Source organism: Coturnix japonica, chromosome 6 (assembly GCF_001577835.2).
Source record: "Coturnix japonica isolate 7356 chromosome 6, Coturnix japonica 2.1, whole genome shotgun sequence".
Taxonomy (NCBI): domain Eukaryota; kingdom Metazoa; phylum Chordata; class Aves; order Galliformes; family Phasianidae; genus Coturnix; species Coturnix japonica.
In genome coordinates, this window is record NC_029521.1 from 17756721 (window position 1) to 17770342 (window position 13622).

The window sequence follows — 13622 nt, forward strand, 5'->3', positions numbered from 1 at the left end:
TGTTCAGTATTTTATAGTAGTTAATTTCTGGGAAATGAACTTGTAGAAAGCTATGCTGAGTTTTACTAAGAGGCACAGATTTTGTTTGTTTTTATGAGAACAACTTCTGCACCGTTATTTCCAGCTCTTACATATTCCACCTGTGCTGTATCCAGCTAGCATCTTTGTAGTCAGACTAATTAAATGTTCAGGTTATTAAGTATTTAATTGTTGTTAACTACAATTAAAATTCCACTGGTAAGTCACAGAGTAAATTGAAACTGGAATATGTAAGAATGACTTCACACTTTACATAAAGTCAGTCAAGGAAGATGAAATGGAAAGCTTAGAATACATTTTTATCAAAACTGTCATTCATTGGTATTCTTTTTTCCTTTTTTTAGTTAAGTGCATTGCACCCCTTATCAATATAAAGAAGATATGCAGCTATAGTTATTTTAGTGCAGTTTCTTGAGAGGAGGTTGTTGGGCTTGTTTAGAACAGCTGCCTATTTTGTCTTTTGTCTTAAATCAATATATGGCATTTTAAAATATTAAGAGACAATTATAAGTACTTCTAATTTCTGTATATGGAATTCAAAAGGGATACCTCAGATGTAGTCGCGCATAGACCAAAACACCTACGTTTTATTTTCCTCTGAAACTAGTTTGTAGTTATCCAAAGTTTGTACAGTTCTGATCAGGTACTAGAAGCTGTTAAAAATTACCTAAAGATAACCTTTAAAACAGCCTCAAGTCTTTAGCAATTGCAGTTTGTACAGGAAATGATAATGACCATCATCAGATATCTCCTGCAGAGCTCCTGATGATTTAAAGACCTGCCAAACAGAGCAGAGGGCTGCTTTAATCATACAGCTTTTTCACAAGAAGAGTGTGTTATGAATAAGATGTTTGAAATCAAAGTTTTATCTGTGTAATATAGCCTGTGAAAACTTATTTAGCACAAACCAGTTAGGATGAACTTCTTGTATTATTTGTGGTTCCATACTGTTAGGTATCAATGGAGATAATGAAAAAAGCTTCTACAGATCATATTTAAGAGGAGTATAGCATAGGCAATGATGTATTGTAGTTTTCAAGTCTAGTTTGTGATTTTCAAGCTATTTATTTTAATTATTTCCATTTTTTATTACTATGTTATTAAAGAGTGGTATAAAGGAGGCTATTTAGTAATAGAATAGTAAGAGGAATTTGCTCTATTAAATATAAATGATATGTGTGGTGTTTTGGTTTGTTGTTTTTTTTCCTTATATACAACAGCTTATAGAAATGGTAATGACAGCTTGATAAAAATTGTGCTTGTGTGCCTTATGGTTTCATGAGGTTTTTCAATCTTTGCATAATGTTTCAGATCCATATGCTCATGTTTCTTTCCTCCATCAAAGTAAAACAACTGAGATCATTCATTCAACTCTAAATCCTACATGGGACCAAACTCTCATATTCAATGAAATTGAGATCTACGGGGACCCACAGACAGTGGCCCAAAATCCACCTAAGGTTGTTATTGAACTGTTTGACAGTGACCAAGTGGTATGTGAAAGCTTTTTACCTTGATACTTTTTTTTTTTTTCTCTATTACTGTTATTTAACAATAACATTAATGGCTATGATTTTCATTTTTTATTACAGGGTAAAGATGAATTCCTTGGAAGAAGTGTTTGTTCCCCCATGGTCAAGTTAATCCCAGAAGATGACATCACACCAAAACTGCTCTGGTATCCTGTAATAAATAATGGCAAAGCTAGTGGAGACATTCTTTTTGCTGCAGAACTTATTTTAAGGGATAAGGTATGTATTTATTATATTGTGGGTGTGTGTATGTATATGTGTGTCCTATCGTATATATTCTTTCATAGAAAGTCATAATGTGAAGAATTATTTTAATACTTGCAAAGTATGTCATTTAAGGAAGAGGAGAGAAACCAATACTTATGTGTCTGTGTGTGTGTCTTGACAGAGTGGCTCCAACCTTCCAATTCTTCCATCACAAAGAGCGCCAAAGCTTTACATGGTACCTCAAGGAATCCGACCAGTAGTTCAACTCACTGCTGTTGAGGTACTGTTTATTTTTAAGCTAACTGAAAACAAATGCAGCAGTCTCATGTTCCAGCTAACAAGTTTGTTTAAGGAAAAGAAAAAAAAAATAGTGAGAAATGTCTGGGTGTTTTTGTTTTTTTTTTAAATAAGCATGTTTGGGTTTCATTTTTTCCCTTATCATTCATAGTAAAACCACCTTGAAACATTTTGCCAGTTTTTTGTGTTTTTTTATTTTTTTTATCGGAAAGACTTTATTTCTTTTTCTCCTACTTTCTGAGTATCATACTAAAAATATTGATCCTCTGTCTTTCTCTCTGTCTTTTGCTTAATACTGGATTTTATTTTACAGATTCTGGCTTGGGGGTTGCGGAACATGAAGAACTACCAACTGGCACCTGTTATATCACCGAGTCTCATTGTGGAATGTGGGGGTGAAATGGTGGAATCTGTGGTGATCAAAAACCTCAAAAAGACTCCAAATTTTCCATCTTCTGTTCTCTTCATGAAAGTCGTATGTTGCTAAAAAAAACCACTATAAATACCCACTATCAGCTGCAAAATCAGTTACAGCATACTTTTTAAGGGGATTTGTTATGTCAGAATGGAAAGACAAACATACACATTCATTTTTGACTTAATGTAAGCAAGTTACTGAGCATGAAAATTCTAGTGAAGTTCAGGTAATTGTGTCTAACATATGTTGAAAAAGTGTATGGTCTGATAGGCTCCAGTGCAGCGTATAGGTGTACGTACTTGAGAAAAGATCAATTTACATGCAGAAGTGTGACTACTTTCCTATTGCTAGGATGGGGGCTGTGTAAGATTCAAGAATATTGAAGATTTGAGGCAATTAAAAGTATTCTTCATGACTTTTATTGAATCATTTTACATGGTCAGAAATTTAATTCACCATATATTCATAAATCAAGTAGCAGCTCTAATTTAGGGGGAACATTTTTATTATTCATTTTCCTTATGCCTGCATTATAATCAAACTCTAACATTTTGCTTTTTAGCTTTTGCCAAAAGAGGAGTTGTACGCTCCATCTCTTGTTATTAAAGTGATAGACCATAGACCATTTGGACGGAAGCCCATCGTGGGACAGTGTACTATTGATTTACTGGAAAGCTTTCGCTGTGACCCCTACACTACTAAAGAAGACATTGCTCCACAACTGAAAGGTAAAAAGCAGGAAAAAGACAAGTTATGCTTTCCTGTGAGATGCTAAAATAACCAACTTTTGATGTTGACTGTGCATACTGTACTGATGAACAGCCTTCTTGTGTTGCATACTTAATTGGAGATAGTTTTTCAGGTCATAAAAAAATTAAATAGTGCAATGTTCTGTGGAGTAGTAAGAGTGCAAATGAAAGTCAGAATGGGAATGCTACTTCAAGTTCCTCTTTAACATTAGCTTGAAATTTAACTACCTACGTATTACCACTGTTCTCATTACCAGAGAAACAATACAGTATTGCAGCTAAAATGCTCTGACTGCAAAGCTGACATCTTCACCTATATTTTTTTTCCAATTTTTTTTTTAATTCTATTTTTGAGAAATATTTGTGTATACTGCACAGAAACGTGATGTATATCTATTCTTAGCAAAACATGTCGATGAATTGCTTTCTCTGGAGGATCAAGCTTTCAGTCAATGAATTAATTTACATCTTCTGTAACTGTTCGTATTATCTTAATAAAATCTTTGGCTTACAGTTAGTCTACTGTCTGCTGCACCTCGCCGGGATACAGTAATAGAAATGGAGGACACGCAACCACTGCTCGCATCTCAGGTAACATCTGAAATTTGGTGCTTGACTGTCTTTTTCAGAGCTGTGGTTTCTGATTATCTAAACAGCAACATTGTCAGTAACACATGGAGCTGTCTGGAAAGTCAGATGGAGCAAACTTCCTTTGATAAAGGAAAGCAAAGGAAATAAATTAATTATTTTATCCGCTATTTTCATTTAGTAAACATCAAACTGTATCTTTTAATGCAAGATCAAGTTTTCCCCGTAACATAGGAATCCATTTATTTATTCAATGGAAAGAATATGATAGTGTAATAGAATATTACCTAGTCATCTACCAGTAAATTTTAGAGCAGCCCGATCTCACACAGCAGTTTCAGATAAAGTGTATAAAGATGGTATATTTTGTATATATGCTTTGGTGATGACAGAATCAAAACTGTTGTAGCACAGACCTACCGTTCATTTCTTTCCCCCACAGTCATGGCGCTGCCTCTCTTAGCATATAGTCATCCAAAACTGATAACACTTGAAACAACTTTTATCTATGCTAACACCTCTTTTCTTTCCTGTTCTCTTGTGTCTTGTGACTCTCCCTACACTACTGCTCTGATTCTTTCAGGACTACCACAGTACAGTCTTACTTTACAGGTAAAAATAATTCAGCTTGCAGAATTTTATTCCTGGCTTGGAACCTGAGAGAAGGCAAATTCCAAACAATATCTTATCAAGGAAAAATTATTGGTAATTTTAGAACTTAACCTAGAAGATATTTTCACAAATTGCTGATAGAGCTTTCTTGACACAAATGGGTTCAGTGGTGCCCTCAAGTTTGTTCATTTTGTAGGCTTTTAATCTATAATTTTGATTTTTCAAACATTCCTATTTGTTCATTGCTACAAAGGTCCCAAAGTAAATACTTCTAAATGTCAACTATTTGCTATAATGTCACTGAAGGTATTGTTCTTCTTTTATTTCTTCTTCAGTGTTTTAATGTCATGAAATTTTATAACTGAATTGTCTCATATAACATTTTCTTATACTTATTTCCTTCATATAAGTTAAGCGTCCTGAATATTTAATTTATAACAGTAGAGAAATGTCTATTTTTTTTTAATCTGAATTAGGCCTTGTGTTCTGATAGAAATGTTTTCTAGATGGTACAGATAACATTTCTAAAGGAAGTAAAAATTAAGAAAAAAAGTTTAAAAAACAAAAATACCTGAACCCACTGGCAAAACTGGTGTGAGTAGTTTTAGCTGATTTTGTTTATGGTAGGAAGTATTTTAAATGTTAGATAAGTCAAAACATAATTTCTTTTGGAGTTTGACATCACCCAAACAAAACATAGTACAAACCTGTGTACAGTTATAGCATCTGTATGAGAGAAGGAATAATTTTCAAAGTAAATCAGGCTGAAGTAACAAATACATCTGTGGAAGGCATAAGTGATATGCAGACAATATCACAAAAGGCAGAAATTTCATCAATTACATTCCAATTTCCAGTGTTTAAGCAGTATGTCAACAGCACTCAGCAAAATGGCTTCTCCAACCACAGTGCATGTATGTATGTATGGAAATATTGCATGGAGATGACCAGAATGGTAGCATAATGTTAATGGGATGTGGTCTTCTGGCTGAGCTTCTCTTAGCAATAATTCCATATGGAGATCTTGGAGGAAATGATTCTTATAAGTAAGTCTAATAAGACTGGTTAAAAATATTAAGGTAACTGTCTTTGGGGACTTATAAATATCCCACAAAGTCTGTATTAATTATTGCTATAGCATATAAATATTACTAAATCATTAGTTATCATTTAGAATCTTTGTACTAAAAGCACCAAAATTTAGAAGAATGATTTAACCACACTATTGGTGTATAAAATTAATTCAAAAGTCTGCTTTCCAGACAATGAAATAAATGTGCAGTAAATAAATTTCTAACCCTAACTTTTGGTAAGGATCCACCATCGCTTTTTTCCCATAATTTTAAGATATTCAAAAGCTAATAGTTCAGTGTAAAGATACTTTTCATATAAGAAGCGATAGTGAAATCAATTAATAGATTTAAAAACAAGCAACAACAAAGCAGTAACTGTTAAATGGTCTTTACCACGTGAATATTTCACTCCAAAATCTCAAATTTATCACATGGCATTTTACCCTGTTTTCCTGGCATTCTATGAGCACAGCCTGCTTACCACTTTTTAGCAGCAGTATCCAAGTCCATAAGGATAAACACAAGTTTGCTTTGCATGATCTGTTAAAAGGCCCAAAAATTTGGCTTTTTCCATAACCATTTCTTTACAAGCAAAGAAGTGCATTAAATACAGCAATTTATTAAATTCTACATTTTGCCTATAAATTCTGCAAATTAGAAAATATGGTCTAAGAATAACCAACTTGAATTACAATATTTATGGGGCTTTTTTTTTTTTTTGCTTTTTTTTTTTTTTTTTTTTTCCTTTTTTACAGGTTAGACAAGACTGCTCAAACATAGCAGGCCTGAAAATCCCTGCAAGATAAATATTTTCAGAATAGAAATAGACTTAAAAGAATATGGTATATCAGAAAAATATCCCAACCTGTTGATGCATTTGGCTCGTACTCATAAAATGCTTTGCATATTTCTTTTGCTTTGCACCAAAATGTACAAATTATGTCTTTAAATTAAGCCACAATGTACACAATATGAGCATGAACAAATTATGCTAGATAATTCTGGCTTCCAAATGGAACGCATGAAGCTTGCTCTGAATGGAACATCTGATCTTGTTTGCAGTATCTGTTACTTGGCAGGTGAAGCATTTTGGATTGAGCAGATTGTTATCGCACAGATAAATCTATAGGCACATATCCTGATTGTTACTGCATTTTACAATTCACTTGGTGTTATTTTTCGGGCTCCTGAAATTCTGTAGCCTGTTAGCAGATGAAATAATGGGAGTAGAAGGGGAAAATGCTGAGGTTTAGCAATTTGCTTTTTTTAAAGAAGTCGATATCCAAAAGGTGAAAAAAAAAAAAAAAAGAAAAAAAAATTCAATTTTATGTATGTGAAATCTGTTTGAAAAATGAATCTCTGGAATAAATTCACTTGTGCAAGTGCTCTTATTTCAGATGAAAATGTGTTTAAATCAGATCCAGTGAACTCTGCAAGTACAAGTGGAAAAGCAGTGAATACTCCAACTGCTGTTGAAATGAATAAATAGAAGCCAGGGTTGAATGCAGCAATGCTAAAGGTTTTGCTTTGTTATTTGAAGAACAAAGCACAGCACTGCAGTGTCTCACAGTCCTTTGTGCAGCTTGAGATTTTTTTGTTAGTTTGTTTTTCACTTCTTATATAGTTTCAATCAAGTTTAACATCAAGGTCATATAGACAGCAGCTAAAAAGTTATATGTATGCTGTCCGACTATTCTTTAGAAGTTGTAAGTTATTGATATTAGTTACTTTACATGCAAAACTGTATACAAAAAAAAAAAAATACAAGAAAGCAAAGCTCTATAAGCTTAAGTCTATTAAATTCTACAAAGCATATCCTCATAACTGTTTCTATTTTGTTTTGGGTTTGTTTTTTTAATGAATTGATCCTCACGAGCAGCTTACGGAAAAGGTAATGTATACTATTTTTCAAAACCTAAACATTGCTTTCTCATAACTGAAATCTCCAATTGAGAGTCAGTATATCAAGTACTGCTCCCTAAACTTTCAGAGTATAGATGATCATTGCAATCTCTGACAGTGTGTGTTATAAATATACCATTGACTTGTAGAATGGGAAATTCAGGAAAAATATTCAATATAGATGTAATAACCCCTAGATATTCAAAATCCCCTCAATTTAATGATCTGTTTAATACTCGAGGAGTCTCCTTACATCCAAACAACTAACGAGTTTTACAAAAAACTTCCTTTTACTACTAACTGTTGTTTCTGCTGCACAGCATGGAATGAGAGGCTCTACCATCCCATAAAGTCTTATGTCCTTTTTTTTTTTTTTTTTTTTTTTAAAGGAAGAAGAAATTGTTGATTGGTGGAGCAAATTTTATGCTTCAATAGGAGAACATGAGAAATGTGGACAGTATATTACAAAAGGATATGACACATTGAAGGTATTGCTCTAGAAAAAAGAAACGAATATTTGACAACTTTAAAGGCCCCAAACCTGGTCAAAGCTGTACCCTTCATTTTTTAAAACCTCAAAATTTACCTGTATGTGATTTCATGTGAAATAATATGTTAATAATTCTTGTGGTGAAAGTGAAAACTTTGCTGCTTCTTTACCACATAACTACACTTACTAAGAGAAGCATTAAGAGTTTAGCCTGACCTTCAGTCAAATGCCATTGTATTCCTAAGCATCCAGACTAAGACCGTATGAACAGACAGAGGGCAATATCATTTAGCATTCATTTGTTAGAGGTTGAAACCATACCACTTTCACACCTTATCTAAATACACTTAAACAAAGTGAAGATAAGGTGGAGACATGCTATTTACTGTTTTTAACGAGGCTTAAATGAAGCCTGAACACACATTTTCCAAATATTCCATTGCTTCCACTTAGATGTAGAAATAAAAATAGCACTAAATTCTTTAGTTCCACAAGACATTCTACCCAACATACACTATGCTTTGCTGTTGGAGCCGATACATACAACGATTTCTAAATTGTGCTGTTATCCTTTCTTCTTTCCTTAAGGTGTATGACTGTGAATTGGAAAAGGTACCTGAATTTAATAACCTAACAGATTTCTGTGATACGTTTAAGCTGTACAGAGGCAAATCTGAGGACAATGATGATCCGTCAGTTGTTGGGGAGTTTAAGGTAAATTTCAGGTAATGGGCAAAAAACAAACTACAAGAGACTGCATCCAGCATTTAAATGCTTATCATTTAAGTAGGTCTAAATGCAGGCATTTCAGCAGATAAATACAGAGGCATGTGTTAGTAGGGGCAACAGATGCTCTTTAACTGCTTAGGTATGGTCCTTTTCATTTTTCATAGAAGGAACAGCTGCACTTGGGCTCACACTGTTTGTGATAGTTGTTAATTTAAAATAAATAACTGACCTTAATGCATTCTTTCCTATGCAACAGAACCTTCCCAGGATGTAATTTTGCCTTTGTGGTCTTACCCAAGTTAAATGACTTCTGAGTTACATTTAAGTTGAATTAAGCTGTGATTTTCCTGTTTCTATGTAAAACTGCATACATGCATAGGATAACTAGGACTGACTTTTCTGCATTTATCTTGACTGAGTCTTTGTATTACTTTTTAGGGATCCTTTAAAATCTACGCCTTACCTGATGATCCCACTACTCCTGCTCCTCCCCGACAGTTCCGTGAGCTACCAGACAGCGGGCCTCAGGAGTGTATTGTGCGAATTTATATCATTAGAGCTTTGCAGCTTCAACCCCAGGATAATAATGGGCTGGTGAGACTTGTTGGCTTTGGAATGTCCATGATGCAACTCTGCTGTACTAGAGATTAAATACAGTTAATCTTATAATAATTGCTTAACAATATTTCTTCTTATTTTGAATAGTGTGATCCATATATAAAAATATCCCTAAGCAAAAAAGTAATTGAAGACAGAGATAATTATGTGCCTAATACTCTCAACCCCATTTTTGGCAGGTAACAAACTTCTTTGTGTTCTTAATCTTTTGCATTCTAGAATGTTTTCATGCTTTCTGATAATGTCATACAATTAACCATTATTATAAAGATCCAGTGCAGTATTTACAGTTATTTAAGGACAATTGCAACTTAAGCTCCTAAAGGCATTTCACTTTGAAAACAATGGGCAGCAAACGTGTTTGGCTCATCTATAAATATTCTAAATTTGGTAACGGATAAACAGCACAAACACAAACAATGTGCATTTAAAACCTGCCCTGTCTAACAACAGAATAAAGAAATGCAAAAAAAAAAAAATAAATAAAAAAAATAAAAAATCACGGAAAACGTTTAACTCTTGAGAAAACATTTGAAACATTTATAGAAGCTCCAGCTGTGCTTGTATTGTGATTTTAAAAAAAAAATAAGTTCTAATCATACAAAAGCTATGGATTAAGCAAGCGTATTTTTTATACTGTAGCTAACATAGCCATGCTATTAGCAGCACATTGTGCAAAAAGGAATGCTGTAGTATCTGTAAGACTACAAAACATAATTATTAATGAGTACAAATACCAAGCGGTGTAGCAGTAGTAACTGCTGCTAGAATTATCAACACCAAAAGCATCCGTTTAACATCTTATAAAGGTCATTTCTCAAAAATAAACTTTTTGAGCAATAGCGTTAACTGGACATTTTTATGTTTAGAATGTATGAACTCAGCTGCTTCTTACCTCAAGAAAAAGATCTGAAAATTTCAGTCTATGACTACGACACATTGACTCGTGATGAAAAAGTAGGTGAAACCATAATTGATCTTGAGAACAGATTTCTGTCCCGTTATGGATCTCACTGTGGCATCCCACAGCAGTACTGCACGTAAGTCATACTGCCCATTCAGAAGTTGTAGCTGGTAGATCTAGTCCTCACTCTGTAAAAAATGAAACAAATTGGCACTTTCTTCATCTTAATTATATGTTTTAAAAACAACAGTTTGGCCTCTGTTGCTTGGTTGTTAACCTCACTGCATTATCTTAAGTAAAGCTGCAAAAGCTTCAGAAGAGTCTTAGCTGAAAACAACGTTAAACAGTTTAGTATACCTTTCCTGTGCTAAAATGTGTGTTCTCTGTATAGAAATCATACAACACAATTTTCTGACTTATTCATGACAATTAATATGAAAGCATTGTTAAAATTGTTGTTTTGATACATAAAGAAAAATCCACTCTGTCTCAAAAGGTAATTATGTTACTGTCAAAATTAGTCAGCTGGTCCAGGAGCTACATTTCTGTCCTTTCTGGATTGGTTTAAAGCTTGTAAATATATTTTACATAATTTGCCAATGCCCTGGAATGGTGAATAATTTTAGGCTATGTTTTGTTGCTTTCCTAAAAGTTCAGGTGTGAATACCTGGCGTGATCAGCTGAAACCAACCCAGTTATTGCAAAACATAGCCAGGTTTAAAGGCTACGCTCCTCCTGTCTTCTCTGAAAATGGTAGAAGGATTACCTACGGGGGACGAGATTATACTTTGGAGGAAGTCGGTGAGCTTGTTCATCTATTCTGTATTTCTCTCTTAAATTCACATTGGTATAAATATAAAACTCCTCCACTATTTATGAAAGACAAGGAAAGAAAAAAAACTGACTCTAATGTGCACAGTTTTGTGCTAAAGTCTAATTTTTTTTAAGGTTTTTTTTTTTAAAGTTTTTTTTGTTTGTTTGTTTTATTTTTAAGTTTTAAATGCAAATTCTGCATCATAAGCCCCTGTTCTATTCCTTTATTCTATTTCAGAAGCCAATAAGGTACTACATCAGCACCTTGGTCCAGGTGAAGAGCGGCTTGCCCTTCATATCCTCAGAACCCAGGGTTTGGTACCCGAGCATGTGGAAACGAGGACCTTATATAGCACCTTCCAGCCCAACATCCCTCAGGTACTGTGAAATGGTTTTACTTCAGTTTCTTGAATACAGAAATACTGCATTTCCATAGCAATCGGAAAAGTTGAAGTTAAATAAATAAATGAGCCTATATCTCAAATAGAGTGCAAAGTCTGCAGTGGCTGCCTCACTTAAGTCTAGTGTATGGGACTGCTTCTCTAGAGCAGAAAAGCCACCAGCCTCAAATAATCAGACAGGAATAACACTGCACTTAATAACATCTGAGAGAACAGAAAATAGTAACCTGTGGAGGTTTAAGCGAGTTTGCTCTGTGGCTAGAAGTTGCTACTAAGCAAGGCAGTAGGCATTTCCAGGGAATTGCCATGACGAATATGTACTCAGCACTCCTCATTCATCTTCTCTGCCACTGCAGGGAAAGCTCCAGATGTGGGTTGATGTTTTCCCCAAAAGCTTAGGACCTCCAGGCCCTCCCTTCAACATCACTCCCCGAAAAGCCAAAAAGTAAGTATTTGTATATTATGCACACCATCTGTCAGCCCTGACAAAGTTAACTCAATTCTCTTTCTCTGAACATCTTTTCTTTTAGGTATGTCTTACGAGTGATTGTCTGGAACACCAAAGACGTCCTTCTGGATGAAAAGAGCATCACAGGGGAAGAAATGAGTGACATTTACGTGAAGGGGTAGGAGCACCTTATCCTCTAACACTTGGAGATGAATCTTGTTCAGGGAATCCTGGCCCAGAAAAATGAATTCCCAAAACAATCTGGTTCAGGCAAATCACTGTACCCTGTACCCTCTAAATTAGTGCTAAGCTCAGAAGTACTATAACATACAGCATGACCAGTTACTGTGTTATAAAAGATCCCAGAAGTGCAGCCTTACAAAGAAAACAAACCTAGAGATGAGAAGTAACAACAAGCAGGGAGTTAGCTTTGATGCTACTTATCCTAAAATCTTGTTACATTTCCCAGTCCTAATGTAAAAAATTCAACAGAAATCAAAAGACTATAGAGTATTTATCTAACAACTCCTCCTAAAATAAATAGTAACATAAACCAGTTCATCACAGAGAAATAGTCTTAGGAGATCAAAAGTTTGTTTCCGGTGTTTGTATTAACAATACCAAATTAGAATCAAATTAAAAGAGTAGGTAAGTATCTATACCTCTGTGAGCAGCTTCTCTGGCTTGTTTGCAGTCACTCAGTAACATGACTGTAGTACAAACTACCGGTGTGGCTCTACTGCAGACACCAAAGATGTCCATTTGTACTTTCAGATGGATGCCTGGTAATGAGGAAAATAAGCAGAAAACAGATGTTCACTACCGATCACTGGATGGTGAGGGAAACTTCAACTGGAGATTCGTTTTTCCTTTTGACTATCTCCCAGCAGAGCAACTCTGCATAGTTTCCAAAAAGGTAGGCATTTTTGAAGACTTCTGTACTTAAAGTGTAGGTTTTAACTAGCTCTGATAATTTTATTTGCTGTACACACACAGGCAAATTCCTCTTTTTATCTTTCCTTTTCTTTTTTTTCCCCTCTTTGTTTCTTAAATATTAGGAACATTTTTGGAGTCTTGATAAGACAGAATTCAGAATCCCACCCAAACTGATCATCCAGATATGGGATAATGACAAATTCTCCCTGGATGACTATCTTGGTAAGAAAGCAAAACAATTTTGAATTATATAGGGGCTGTATGTTGAAAGTCAGCTACTGCTGGCCAAATAATACATTTAACTGCTACAAATTACTTAAGCATTATATTTCATCTTTCATAAAGGAAAAGGAAAAGGGAGGGGGGGGCGGGGCTGATACTGCAGCTTGCTAAATACATTTTCTCAATACTAATGCATTTAACACTAAAAAGATAATTTTAAAAACAGCCTGCTGTGTCAAACTTGCCTGCCTCACAACATGCTTAAACAAATACCGGAACATTACAGACATATCGCTTGCTTTATCACTTTCTTTTCTAGAACACCTTTGGATATGGGAAAGGTTTATGGTGAACCACTTTGCTGTTTGATTGGTTGCATGATGCAATCCTGTCTTTTATTCTGTTCATCTCCTAGGGTTTGTGGAACTTGATTTACATAAAACAATAATTCCAGCAAAAGTTCCGGAGAAGTGCAATATGGACATGATTCCAGAACACAAAGCAGACAGTTCTCAGAAGGCTCCCATGACTGCCTCTCTCTTTGAACAGAAATCCATGAAGGGGTGGTGGCCATGCTGTGTTGAAAAGGATGGCTCTCGCGTTTTAGCGGTATGGTTTATGGTTATTATTTCACTTCTCTTCAA

General features: G+C 34.7%; 1 protein-coding gene across 10 annotated transcripts in view; it reads left to right on the forward strand.

The window, feature by feature from the left end:
• MYOF (myoferlin) overlaps window positions 1-13622 on the forward strand; it is a 61469-nt gene that overhangs the window by 45516 nt on the left and 2331 nt on the right. For 4 of the 10 annotated variants that reach the window (XM_015867133.2, XM_015867131.1, XM_015867134.2 and 1 more), the window contains 20 exons: window positions 1351-1532; window positions 1632-1790; window positions 1960-2058; window positions 2389-2550; window positions 3056-3221; window positions 3757-3833; window positions 5300-5356; window positions 7395-7406; window positions 7807-7905; window positions 8496-8621; window positions 9075-9230; window positions 9342-9433; window positions 10124-10294; window positions 10811-10959; window positions 11210-11349; window positions 11729-11817; window positions 11903-11998; window positions 12595-12736; window positions 12879-12978; window positions 13394-13587. In XM_015867133.2, the coding sequence (XP_015722619.1) occupies window positions 1351-1532; window positions 1632-1790; window positions 1960-2058; window positions 2389-2550; window positions 3056-3221; window positions 3757-3833; window positions 5300-5356; window positions 7395-7406; window positions 7807-7905; window positions 8496-8621; window positions 9075-9230; window positions 9342-9433; window positions 10124-10294; window positions 10811-10959; window positions 11210-11349; window positions 11729-11817; window positions 11903-11998; window positions 12595-12736; window positions 12879-12978; window positions 13394-13587 (2468 nt within the window). Of the gene's footprint in view, window positions 1-1350; window positions 1533-1631; window positions 1791-1959; window positions 2059-2388; window positions 2551-3055; window positions 3222-3756; window positions 3834-5299; window positions 5357-7394; window positions 7407-7806; window positions 7906-8495; window positions 8622-9074; window positions 9231-9341; window positions 9434-10123; window positions 10295-10810; window positions 10960-11209; window positions 11350-11728; window positions 11818-11902; window positions 11999-12594; window positions 12737-12878; window positions 12979-13393; window positions 13588-13622 lie in introns of those variants that run through there. The other 6 variants (XM_015867135.1, XM_015867138.1, XM_015867136.1 and 3 more) reach the window with 3 other exon arrangements.